The sequence below is a fragment of the Scardinius erythrophthalmus genome (assembly GCF_964197995.2).
Source record: "Scardinius erythrophthalmus genome assembly, chromosome: 19".
NCBI lineage: Eukaryota > Metazoa > Chordata > Actinopteri > Cypriniformes > Leuciscidae > Scardinius > Scardinius erythrophthalmus.
In genome coordinates this window covers 20,168,493-20,182,350 of record NC_138239.1, presented here as the reverse complement: position 1 = coordinate 20,182,350, position 13,858 = coordinate 20,168,493, and the positions used below count along the sequence as shown (strand labels likewise).

At 35.6% G+C, this 13,858-nt stretch overlaps 1 protein-coding gene across 1 annotated transcript in view; it reads right to left on the bottom strand.

Moving 5' to 3' along the window:
- The window catches only part of ank3a (ankyrin 3a), a gene marked incomplete at its 5' end in the record, with an annotated part of 110,832 nt that extends 97,270 nt beyond the window's left edge, over positions 1–13,562 (bottom strand). The window contains one exon of the mRNA XM_081394120.1: positions 13,446–13,562. Within this exon, the coding sequence (XP_081250246.1) occupies positions 13,446–13,562 (117 nt within the window). The remainder of the gene's footprint in view (positions 1–13,445) is intronic.
- Between the last annotated feature and the right edge of the window lie 296 nt (positions 13,563–13,858).

Genomic DNA, 13,858 nt, shown 5'->3' with positions numbered 1-13,858 from the left:
CCACAACATTGCCCAACATCATGGCAAACGTAATGCAAGCGGAACGAAACTGCTCGTTATTGTGTGGTTGAAGGACCGTTAATCAGTTTGGACCAATGCAGCGCGAGCCGATCGTGATCATGCGACACTGTTACTACACAGCGCTAATAAGAGATCCAGTAAAGATAGCATTTGAATTCGCCACAGAAGTAATAACATCGGTGCGAGATCTAGTGAGAAACATTCACATTTCTCCGTTATTAATGGAACAAACAGCGCTGACGTGGAAACCAGGAAGAAACATTGTGCCATGAATGAACTATCCAGTGTTGTCCACAGATCAGCAACATTCACCATGAATTTACTGTAGTAACACTAACTGCAACCATGCATGGAAGTTTGGCAGGAATAGTAGGCTATAATGCCTCAAGTAACATTGCGTCGGTTTTATTTTGACATTATGAATACAATTGCCGCCCTCAAATGTTAATCTGAACTAAAATAAACCTTTATTTATAACTACTACAATATTGCATTTCATTTTTTCCAAGGAGCTGTTTTGTTTTATATGCTCCTAAGAAGAGTCAATTATAGCTCCAGAATTGCTCAAAGTAAAAAAAAATATTGTACTTTATGATGTTAGTTTTAATAAAAAAATAAAAGAATAAAAAAAATTACATCTTTTTGCTGTATCAAAAACGTACCGAACCGTGACACATGTGTATCATATCGAACCGAACCGTGACACGTGTATCGTACCGAACCGAACCGTGACAAAAGTGTATCGTATTGTATCGTATCGAACCGTGAATTTTGTGAACCGTTACACCCCTAGTCAAAATATGTTTTCTGCAGCAACAGGACCTTAATCAGCTCCAGTGGCTGATGATGATAGTGGAGGATCAGGAGAGAGAGAGAAAGTGTAGAGCCTGCGGTAAGCAGAACTACTTTCAAAACACTTGGATATGTCATGAGTGTAGGAACCCATTACCCAGTTACGCATTATTTCCACATCTGCATAGTTGACGATTACCAATAGGCTACTGCAATTTAGTAGAAATTTAATGAGACTCGTTTGTAAATCATGTTTTCCGCCAAAATAACTGTGCAATTTCCGTCAAAATAAAACATCATGTGCTTATCTCTTCCAACTATAGAAATTAGTACAAAAACTAATCATGAAAGGTTCCTTTATTTTTCAGTGCATTTGTTTTACAATATATGGCTATTATATCATTGGATTAATATTATAACTTATGTAGTAGTGTAATCTAGACAGAAACTGTAATTTTTCTTTGCTTAATTTGCACACTGAATATGGGTTGAAGCTTTTAATTTTGAACTCTCAAAGTGCACCAGATTGATGAATTTAACATTAAAATGCACAAAATTTTCTTATGGGGGGGCATGCCCCCAAAGCCCCCTAGAGGCACACTCACCACAGCTTTACCAAAAATCCTGTGAGAAACACTGGTATTGCTATGTCAATGCAGCTTATAGCTTTTTTTTGGATTGATCACTGTGCAGAATAGTTCAATTGTGTTAATAAATTACAATTTTAACTCTCACTCATTCCTACTCACTCATTACATGGCATTAGTGGTTTTAAGGAATAGGAGTTGAACAAAAACATTTTCAAGGGCGTGCAAAGATGGGTGGTGTCTATGATCATATGTAGTGGGCCAGTCTGGGCCAAAATGCCAGGGCCGAATTTTTGTCCCAGTCCAGCCCTGTCTGTGTGTGTGTGTGTGTGTGTGTGTGTGTGTCAGGAGGACATTCACAGGCAGCTTGTTCTTTTATGTCTTATCGCGCATGAATGGTTTAAAAGCATTTGCATTAATAAGTGCGTTAACAGCGCTAATTTGTTTATTTAATATAAAATCGCAGCATTTTGCGTCATACAATCGCGTAGGCTTGACATCGCGATTGCGATACGATTAATCGTGCAGCACTAGTTAATACATTAGCTCACTCATGAACTTGATGTCTGCCTGAGTCCCTTCAGATTGCTTTCCATCGGCTGTGGAGGTGAAGACGACAACTCCCATGATTCCATGCTCATTTTGTTTTGAATAAGCGACCTCTAGCAGCGAAACTTACATACTCTGCCTTTAAGAGATAAGATGGAAAGGATCTCAAGCTGATTACCTGAAGATGGTACTGAAGCTATATGCATTAATCTCTCTTAAAAATAAATTCCAGCACAGCGCTTCAACAACCCATAATGGAATGACCCTTCACAATAGATAATGCTTTACAGTGAACTCTGTTAGAATGCTACATATGGCAGTTTATCTGTTCAGTAAATACCTCTGATTATTGAGTACTCAAATACTAACTGAGTAAAATACTCACCTGCTGAATAATAAAAACATCATCTCTGCGTCGTTTTTTCAACATTTCAAATCCCTTAGTTCTCGCCATCTCTGACACGCCAAGCCAATGTTGATTCTCGTTTTATTACGAGCTCTGCCACGTTCTCTTTTTGCCAGCAGACTCTCCTCTGTTTGGCTTTTTTTTTAAGCAAGTGATTCCCCAGAGGTTTGAGAAGTAATGTGCTACATGTCAACCTTTTTCAGACGTTGTAACAACAAACCTATGGCACTCCCACACCACACACGCGCCAAAGTAGCCAGAGAAAATTTTCTCATTTTACGGATATGACGAGACACGCATGGTAAAATGGAGTTTGTAAGAAATTTCTCACGAAAACCATTCTGAGTCCACGCTTCCATGACGTAATGATGCTTTGACTGTCAAGTAGAGGTCAACCGCGGAGCTCATGAAACAACTTTGATAATTTTGAAATAACAGGAATAAACAATGAACAATTGCATTTTTATTAACAAATTAGACATTCTCGTTAAGTGTTACCTAAATTGTTTAAATTCAAACCAAACCAGAACTTTTTATATTGACATTCCAAGTTATATCAAACAACTTAAAGCTATGAGGACCTGCCAGCTCACCATAAAACTTCAAAAAGATATATAACCTTTCTAAGACACACACGCATCTCTGTTGAGTTTACAGTAAAGGAGTTTTATAAGGGCAGACAGTCTGGCTGCTGCCCTGAGAATGTACCAGAGCTGATATAACAACACTCTGAACACGATCAATAGAGAGCTGCTGGGTAATAGACCATTATCAGACAGAGTACCTTTGACTGGCATTTACAGGATAGAAGCAAAAGTGTTCTAAAAAGAATTACAACGCAGAGAGAATGAACACAATAAGATGGACAGAAAGAGCAAGAGAAATATTTACAGAAACAATCTGTCGTGATTTTTTGAAAGAAATCGATTTCTATTTCAAATAAATGCTGTACTTTAAACGTTTTATTCCTCGAAGAATCCTGAAAAAAAAAATGCAAAAAAATGTAAGCAGCACAACAGTTTTAAACATTGGTATATAGCACTGGTCTACAGCCAAAATGCTGAAATGTAGTCAAACTTTACTATGTCTAGGTTACTGAGAATGAAAATTATGCTTTAAATGGTTGATTTTTGCTATTGGGTCAGTATATAAGACCCTTGACTGAATGGCGGAGGAAAAGTGAGTAATAAGGGAAGGGATCTCAATTTAAACCAGAAATGACTTAAAAGCAAATAGTAAATAATTAAGAGGAACAAAGAATTATTCATAGATTTATTCATAGATCCAGTCAATTATGTTTTATGTTTGAAGTATATAATTTAGTTATTTTTAACAAACAAATGTTTAAATTTGTAATACACCCTTAATATGATCTATATTGAACATGACATAAGAATTAACAGCTGGATATAATTCCAAAATGGAAATGTGGGAATTTCCTGAATAATGCGTCACAGAGAAAGAAGTAGAAAAGTATAAAGAAAAGTATAAAAGAACGCAAAAATGTATGTTTTGAAGTATATTAGTTATTTTTAACAAACAAATGTTTAAATTTGTAATTTTTTAAATTAAGTACTTTAAAAATAATAATAATAATTTTCAATTTAAAAAGATATGATTTTATGATTTTCAAGTCGGTAAAAAGTAGATCAAGAATCGTTTTGGTATCAGATTGTGACTCCCAGAATTGGAATCGGATTGGATCATGAGGTGCCTAAAGATTCCCACCCCTAGTTTAGACAGTACTTGCTTTTATTTTTAGCTGGTATTGCTTCATACATGATATGAATTGTATCATGTTATTCCTATAAGTCATGAATGATCAATCATAACCAAGCTTACATCAATCTGTTGAACACAATGCCCTGTATCAGCTCTAGAAATCATACAGCAGGGGTTCAAAACGCAATTCCTAGAAGGCCACACACTGTAAACAAAAAACAAAAAAATCCATAAAATAGGGCACAATGTAGCCTACTGTATAAATATGAAGGAATTTTCCGTATTGGTATTTTTACAGGTGTTTTACCTGTATTTTGAATTACGCTTTGCATTACAGTTGTGTTTTAAGGATTAACAGAAAATTCCATAAAATTACTGGATAATATCCTGGTAGAAAATTACCAGTACATTTTCCATTTTTGTTTTTTACAGTGCAGCCCTGCAGAGTTTAGTTCCAACCTGCTCCAACACACATACCTGTAATTTTCAAATAAAACTGAAGGACTTGATGAGCTTGATCATGTGTTTTTAATTTGGGTTAAAGCTAAACTCTGCAGGGCTTTGATTTTGCAACGGGACATTTCTGCATAGCCAGTGAGCAGAAGATATGCCTCATACTTATATGAGCAGTGCAGATAACTTCAAATGGAGCAAATGGAGCCCATCAATGCTTGCAGACTATTGCTGAACAGTGACAAGAGATGCTCCATTTAATGAATACAAGAGACAAGCCAGTTTTTTGCCTTTTGTTTCATAATAAATTTGATACATATAACCATTTTGCTGGTTTTTAAAGTGTTACACAAACAGGACAGGTGAAAAATAATGTCTACACAATACACAAACTTAAATATCTTGGAAACAGTAGCCATTCAGTTGGTTTAATTGTCATATTTGAATTCAGCACAACAAATAATACACAATAAATAACACATTTTATCTCTGAAGCAAAAATTGTGGACCATAATAATAAGAAATGTTCCTTGAGCATATATTATAGATTATATTATATATTTCTATAATATATAATTATATATTATAGAAAACAGAAATGTTCAATTCTATTATTTTACACAATATTACTGTTAATACTGTATTTTTGATTAAATAAATGCAGCCTTGAGCATAAAATACTTCTTTCAAAACCAACCCTTATCTTTTGAATGGTACTGTACGTATACTAAAGAAAGCAGACAGATCATTAACATAATAATATTATGGAGTGTTAGTATACATACAAAGGTACTCCACCCCTACAGACATATAAACTGAAGAACATATTTCTAAGGTTAGCAGTGAACTCATTTACAAACATGTTGTGTAAGCATGTTGACTACTCAATTACAAACCCTCACTCACACAGGGAGACTTTCATGGTGTTGCTGACTAGAAGAAGCTATAATATACAGTGAGAAGGGCAACCTAATTTCTGATCACATGATTCTCACACGCACACATCTTTTAAGAAATCACTCACTCACTCACTCACTCACAGACACACACCTTCATGTCATACACCCTTAATATGATCTATATTGAACATGACATAAGAATTAACAGTAGCTGGATATAATTCGAAAATGGAAATGTGGGAATTTCCTGAATAATGCGTCACAGAGAAAGACATGAAGTAAGAACGAACGAAAGAAAGAAAGAAAGAATGATCACATCAGCCTTTTAAATTATGAATAATGTAACAAAAGACTTTGTTCAATTAAAAACTCATGACTGAATTTCTGCACCATTTGAAAGTCTGAAACATCTATTGACTAGCACTCATTTAGTGAATCTGTTCATTTGATTCCAATGATTGATTCCAATGATAGTTTGAATCAACACTCAGTAGTGTTCCAAGAAGTTCCTGAACAGCATTTTATGTGTGCTTTTTAGTACATCAATATAGGTACTTTTTTGTTCCTGTAAAAAACAAGTAATAAAAACTCAGTGAGTGTTTTAGCGCAATTTTCTCACCTCATGGGATCACAACACTAAGAGATAGTAAATGTTTTCCTGGATGTTTTTTTGTGCGTTCCCGAGATTAGACCTTCCTTAACAACATAATGCCGAAAACCCGAAGTCTCTAGGTGGTCTGGTTGAGGAGTAGATAGAAGTGCAAGATTGGTGCGCACAGACGCACAGAACAGAAATCATGAGTTAACAAGCGCAATTTTGTCCGGTGGAAAATTGCGCTAAAAACTGGGATGCATTAGCAGCCAGACAAACACACTGTAGAGTACACAGAAAGTATCTGCCTAGTCAGTGTGATCTCAACTAGGGATGGAACGCTTACCGGTTTCACAAATATAGGCTACTACGATAAAATGTCCTCGCGGTTAGCATTATCGTTTAAAATTTAATTATCACGGAAACCGTGTTCGATTATCGCGATTTTGAAAACTCGCGGTGAATCCTGTCCAGGCAGCATCAGTCTGACAGCCGCAGCATGCAACGTTGTTTTTGTGTACGAGAAGACATGGCGGAAAGCCCCAAAAATCCTGCCGCGGCTGCATTTTCTCCGAGACGTCCGATATTGTATGTACTATTCTCTGGTATTAAGCCCCACTAAAGATATACAAAATATTGTATAAAGCACCATAAAGTTTTTGTGCACTATATTCCAAGACTTCTGAAGCCATTCGATAGCTTAATGTGAGGTACAAATGGATATTTAAGTCATTAAAGTGAATGGAAACCCAGCAAACACAGAACGTTTGCACAACGTACCCAACCTTCTAACAACGTGGCCAAAAGGTTGCTATAACTAAGTTACGTTGTGTGGTGAAGGTTGTTACAGCGTTGTGTTGTCTCATTCTTTATCGAGCAAGGATACGTGAGTATTGTGTTTAATTTACCTCAGCTAAATTTTGTTCCCTCATGAAAAAGCTGCGCTATACATTTAAAATAACTGTATTTTCATTTTATAGTATATGTAAATACATTAATTTGTTTTTCATCAATTTATTTTATAACAATACAAAGAGCAATGTGGAAATTTTCATTAAAATAACAAAATGTATCCAAATTTATTATAAGAATTATCATATTTTAAAGGTCCCGTATTATGCCCCTTTTCACAAGATGTAAAATAAGTCTCAGATGTCCCCAGAGTGTGTATGTGAAGTTTCAGCTCAAAATACCCAACAGATCATTTTTTACAGCATGTTTAAATTGTCATTTTTTGGGGCTCAGAAAAACGCGCTGTTTTAGTGTGTGCCCTTTAAATGCAAATGAGCTGCTGCTGGACGACACAGGGGGCGGAGCTTCATGAGCTCGCGCTCAGTCTGTCAGGACAAATTCATCTCCCGGAATGATGATAATATCAGAAACTCTCAGTAACGGTGTTCATTTCGAGTCGGACAATAATGCCTACAGGCCTATTCCTGTGGGCGGAGGTTAGTCAAAAAACGGTTTTAATGACGTCATTAAAGAAGGAAGTAGAGGGATGTAGTCCAAACGGGCCGTTCGATGTAGTCAACTTCTGTTAAATAAAATATCTCGCTTGGCATTGAACTTTGAGCTTTATAATTTTACAGATATTATTTATACTCAAACAACAACATTACACACTAACTAAAGTTTGAAACATGGGATCACGAAGAACGGGACCTTTAATGAAACGAGAGAGTGCGTCCGCGGTGCACTGTTATAATGCGTTGCTATTGACGACGGTCATATCATGTGTATGCTTAAAAAAAAGTGCATAGAACTGCTAATTTTATTTGTTGTTTGTTGATTTCCAAATATAAAACCTGTTGAAATGTTTTAAAAGTGTTCTTTAAGAGTGTAAATCTGTTCTTTTTGAACACTTTCATCTATTTTTAAAAAAAACGTGGTAATATTGATGATCGTGATAATTTTGGTCACTATAATCGTGATATGAAATTTTCATTCCGTTACATCCCTAATCTCAACATGGCAGCTCCCATTAGAAGAAAACACAAATATAAATAAACAAATGTAAAATAAAACCTTTTTCTAGACTACTGACTGTCTTATCTCATAAGTACATTATTTTAATATTTTTTTAAAGTACAAATCACTTCTTTAGGAGTAAAACCTTTTACAGCGCAAAAAGTCAAATCCGTTCAATTATACACACTACCATTCAAAAGACTGCATTAATTTGATCAAAAATAGAGTAAAAACAGTAATATATTATAACAAATTAAAAAAACTGTTTTCTATTCAATATTTTTTTTTTCATTTTCATTTTACATTTGACTCTTGTGGAAATATGGCTGTAATAAGGAGGTACGGTTGTACATGAGTGTGTGATCTGTCCCCTGACACACAGTGTTCTCAGCTGGGAACTGAAGCTCTATATGGAGCCTCAAGCATGTATCAACCTTTAACAGACAACTGATACAGCTCAAAGACCAACACAAACACTCGAGGAAATGTCAAGTGATACAAACGTAAAATATGTTGTTTATAGCTTTATAGAAAAATATAAAGCCCCTTTTCATAAAAGCCCACTGACCCATGGATTTCTGTTGACTTCTATCCAATAGACATACCCTCACACAAACATTTTAGCAATTAAGCCATTTTCCTCATTGGAACGTCAATTTTTACTGTCCATGTGGATACATTTGGTACCCACAATGTAAGCAAACACACACACACACACACACACACACACACGATTATTACCATAAATATACTTGTTTACACCTGTTCTCTCCTACCCTGGACACCTTAAACATCTGCTACTCATGTTTCACTGAATGAATAATAGACAAAAAGTCCTGGCATTATCCACCTCTCAATTACAATCACAAATGCAGTTATTTGTTGATGTGGATCTGCTTTAAATGAATGAAAAACAATCTTATAACTGCGACAGACATATCCTGAAATGCCTGAATACTGCAACACACACTTGCATTTACAGGCAAGCATATATGGTAACAAAGCGTGAGAGCGGGAGAAAGAGGGAGTGAAAGACAGTGATCTAGGCCATAATTGATGATCACATGATCACAGAGAAGAACAAAGCATCTGAATAGATGGATAACGGGCCCTTCTCCACCTCTCCAACAAAATCACCCTCTTCATCTCCCCCTCGATGTGTGTGTCTCTCTCATGCGCTGCTCTCTATCACCCCCTTCCCCTCCCCCACATCATTCCTTCTTCATGTTTGTGTGTGAGCGAAAGAGAGAGAGACACTATTACACGGCTTCTCTCATTAATGGAGTGGAGCGAAGCTCATTCATCACACTGTCCTGCCACATGCACATACGTGACTGTATATTCTGCTGTAGGGGCTCCACAAGGTTATGAGTACTCACCAGGGACAAACCCCAAAAAAGTATTTAACTCCTCTGACCTCTCATTGCCCAGTGCAGTTTTTCATTCATTTAGTTTTTACCACTGGAAAAAAAAAATATATATATAGTAATTGCATCATTAGAAAATCCAGTCTGTACCAAAAATCCAGTTAACAGCTGTTAATTATAAAAGAAAATTGTTTTGATAATCTTTCACAAAACATATATATATATATATATATATATATATATATATATATATATATATATATATATATATATATATATATATATATGCACACACACACAATGCATATGAAACTCTTACATTATTTTTACTATTCACAAAAACTCAGTCTGTTCCAGCCATGACAAGATCAATGAAAACAGTTAACAACTATTAATAAAAAGATAAAGAAACTTGTTTAGACGATTTTTCAGAAAATGTAAACAATTTGTAAAAAATAAATAAATAAATAAATTAACTATGTTTTTACACATATACATTTACAATAATATAATCCTATTATGCAGATTTTTTATAACTGATTAATTAAACATGATTAATCTCATGATATCCAGGCATCTTTATAAAGTTAGAAAGATATCAAATAAAAGTAATAATATCAAACTTTGTTTAGGCGTTAAAATGACTGACATTTTATTTAATAAGTTCTTTTTGACTACACAAAAAAAAAAAAAATTTTTGCATGTTTTTTTCTCTTAAAATGGTCACAGATGCCCTATAGCTAAAGTGGGTGCAGGCATTGAACAAAAATGTATGCACAATAAAAGGGGAGGTATAATGCCATTTTCACAAGCCTGTCCCTTTAAATGCAAATGAGCTGCCTACATTTTTGTTTAAGAAATGAAAAACTACACACTCCATCAATTAGTGTTAGAAGAACTGTTGCCGGCAAACATGCTAGAAACATAATAAACACAGCAATAATGATCCAATCGTAGACTCTTAAGCATTTGCTTATTAAAATCCACACAGCAACTTTTTTCCTTTTCCTGTGCAGTGTATAAGAGATTTTAAGAGAAATAACAAAACATGTATTATGAAGTTTAATCAAAGAAGACGCAATGTAAATGAACTATACAAACTATATTTTTTAGATTTGAACTGTAAGCAGATATTTTTCAGCTGAAACAAAAAAGTAAAAAAGAAATTATCTGTATCTATTGCCCTGCTATCAGTACATAAGGAATGCACCGTCTCTTAAACTGAACTTTTCTCAATGATCATCTGCTCAAAGACAATTGTGAATCAACATCATATCAACAACTGGTCAGTGAATTGAGCTCAAACTTGATTCAAATGTCCTGGAGGATCCAGCAGCTTCACTTCTTCATGAGTGAGTTCTATATTAGGATTCACTGTCCCGGAGCACACAAGTATAACATCTAACCTTCATATGACCTCTGCCAATGGCAATCAGCTGGTCTCTCTGCCTCTACCTCTCTCTGTTATTTTACATTCACTATCTCTGTCCATTTCTGTAATATAAGATGAAGACACGTTCAAAGAGGAGGATGAAGTTCTAAGACCACAGCGACACCTTCATGTAACAGATTGTTTCAAGTCATTCTAAACAGACACCTGAATAAAAAATAATAATAATTCAGGCATGCACATGCAAGTTGTTATAGCACTTTGTGAAATGTACACCAACTTTGACCCCTGAGAGATGAGGCCTTTCACAACAACCCTGTGGACTGATCTGAGATCAGGTCAGTGACACTCAGACGGCCTGACTCCCAAAGCACAACAGATATTCCCTGTTCCCACGGCAACCCTCAGCATAACCTGGGATGCAGAAATCTACGTTGTGTGACACCGCTTTAAAACATGAGATCTGTAGCTGCGTTTGAATCAAACACTGAAATAAACAGAGAATCCCACTCTATGAGGAAGTGAATTATTTTGATATAAACTACTGTACTAAATGATAATACCATATTCATACACCATGGTATTACCAGGGCCACATCCACCATAGACATCGAGGGTGACACATGTTCTTGAATATTAAAATTAAAGCTTGCTCAATGGGTCTTTCAATGGTCAATTCTTCAATCATTACACATTTGATTCCAATTTTGGGTATTGCCATGATACAGTACATATCCAAAAAAGCATGGTATTACCACTGAATGTTTTATAGTAGAGGTACTGGGATACCCTGATTGTACAAGCAGACAAAATAACCATCCAGAACCCCACATAAAAAAATAAAAATAAAAAAAACTATCTTTGGCAAACTACACTTCCTAATTGCTCTCCTATTAGATGCATGTGATGTACTTGTGTGCGTATGCTGTGTGTGTGTGTGTGTGTGTGTGTGTGTGTGTGTGTGTGTGTGTGTGTGTGTGTGTATGTGTGTGTGAGAAAGCACATGTGTCTCTGTCCCACAATGCCAAGGCAATTACCTCCTCTATGCAAGAGTGCGACACAGATTGACATCCATCTTTATGATGTCTCTCTGTTTTTCAATCATAGGTATAGAGACACACTGTCCTCTATTTTCTCTCATACTTTCATTTCATCACTCAACCTCCTGATACATTCTTAATTCTAGAAAATAAGATGAGATAAAATTCCTTTTTCCAATGTCATTATGTATTATTATCTATAAAACACTTTATTTCTAGAAAATAAGATGAGATCAAATTCCTTTTTCCAATGTTATTATGTATTATTATCTATAAAACACTATCTTTCTCTCATAAATTATCTTTCAATGTATTTGATTGGCATGGCTGTTTGCATACAATTTTGCCAAAGCATCAATAGAAAAAGACCGAAAGAAAGAAAGAAAGAAAGAAAGAAAGAAAGAAAGAAAGAAAGAAAGAAAGAAAGAAAGAAAGAAAGAAAGAAAGAAAGAAAGAAAGAAAGAAAGAAAGAAAGAAAGAAAGAAAGAAAGAAAGAAAGAAAGAAAGAATAAATAAATAGTGATAGCAATGGTAATGGAAAAGATAAAATTAAATTAAATTAAATAATAAAATATACTGTAATAAAATAAAAAATAGTAGGGTGTCAGTAATGATTATGAAAATAATCAAATTAAATACAATGAAAACTTAAACCAACAAAAGAAAAAAAAAATACTTCACATAAAATAAAACAAACTGGTCTAACAATAATTTTAAATAAAAAATACATTGATATTGTCGAATGTCAATTCTCTCTCTCAAACCTTTTCAATTTTTCAGTATTTCAATGCTTTGTTGGTGTAACAAATTCTGGTACATTATTAGAGGGTGAAACTCTGTTTCTCACACACACACACACACACACACACACACACACACACACACACACACACACACACACACACACACACACACACACACACACACACACACATAAAACAGAAAAGGTCAACAGATGTGAGCATAGCTCGGTGTGTTGATCACAGGTAAGACACATGTTAAAGGATGCAGGAGGGAGCCACTCATCGCTAACACAAGGATCCTTCAGGTCTCAAACCACATCACAAAACACACTCCAGTTTAAAATGACACAGCAGCAACATAACAACAAATAGGAATCGCAGAGATACTGCTGAAGAAGATCTGTCTGGGTGTGGTGGATATAGGCTGTGTGTATGTGTGTTGTGTCTCTATAATATGAAATGATAGACAGTTAGCACTGTTCACATCTGCATTCTTCATTCCATCACTCTTCAGAACAAACATCAATAAATCAGTATGTGATGTATAATACACGAGTGTCTGTGTGCATGCACACACACACACACGTTTCAGAGGACAGTAAAATCTCTCAGAACATGCTGCAGTGTGATGCTCTCATTTTTAACCTGAACGCATAAGAGGACGAACACACAAACACACACACACACACATCACGGCTGGTTGTTTATGGGACATATGTGTGCGTTTATGTGAAGGCGAGCGGTAAATGTTAAGTGTAACCTTGGCACTGCAGCACAGATTTAACACACTCACACATACACACACACACACACACACGCTAAACTCACTGGCAGTAACAGGCGAGATGTTGTCGTCCCACAAACCCAATCAATCTCCCTGTAATAACATGTATGTGTGTGGGTGTATTCCTGGTACCTTTTTCTTTTGTTCCCGCAGTTGTTTCTTGCTCTTCCTCTTCTTTTCCTTTTCATCCTCCAGTGCATTAATATCCACATCTTTATTCTTCTTAATCTGAGACGCTGCATGAGCCATTATCAAGCATCAGCCACGTCCCCACAGCAACCATACATACACACTCACACAAATACACTGAGATAAACGTCCAGAATACAGAAGATTTCCAATTCCCTAAAATACTCCAAAAAAAATCCCTCCAAGTGGAAGAGAAAGATCCCATCCAGAAAAAAAAGAAAAAAAAAATCGACTACTCCGTTTGCTTGCCTCCAGCCTTTATCATTGGCAGTTCAAGGAACCATATCCAGAGAGAAGAAGATACAGGAAAAGAAAGAAAGAAAGAGGGTGGGAGAGAGAAAGAGAGATGGATGGGG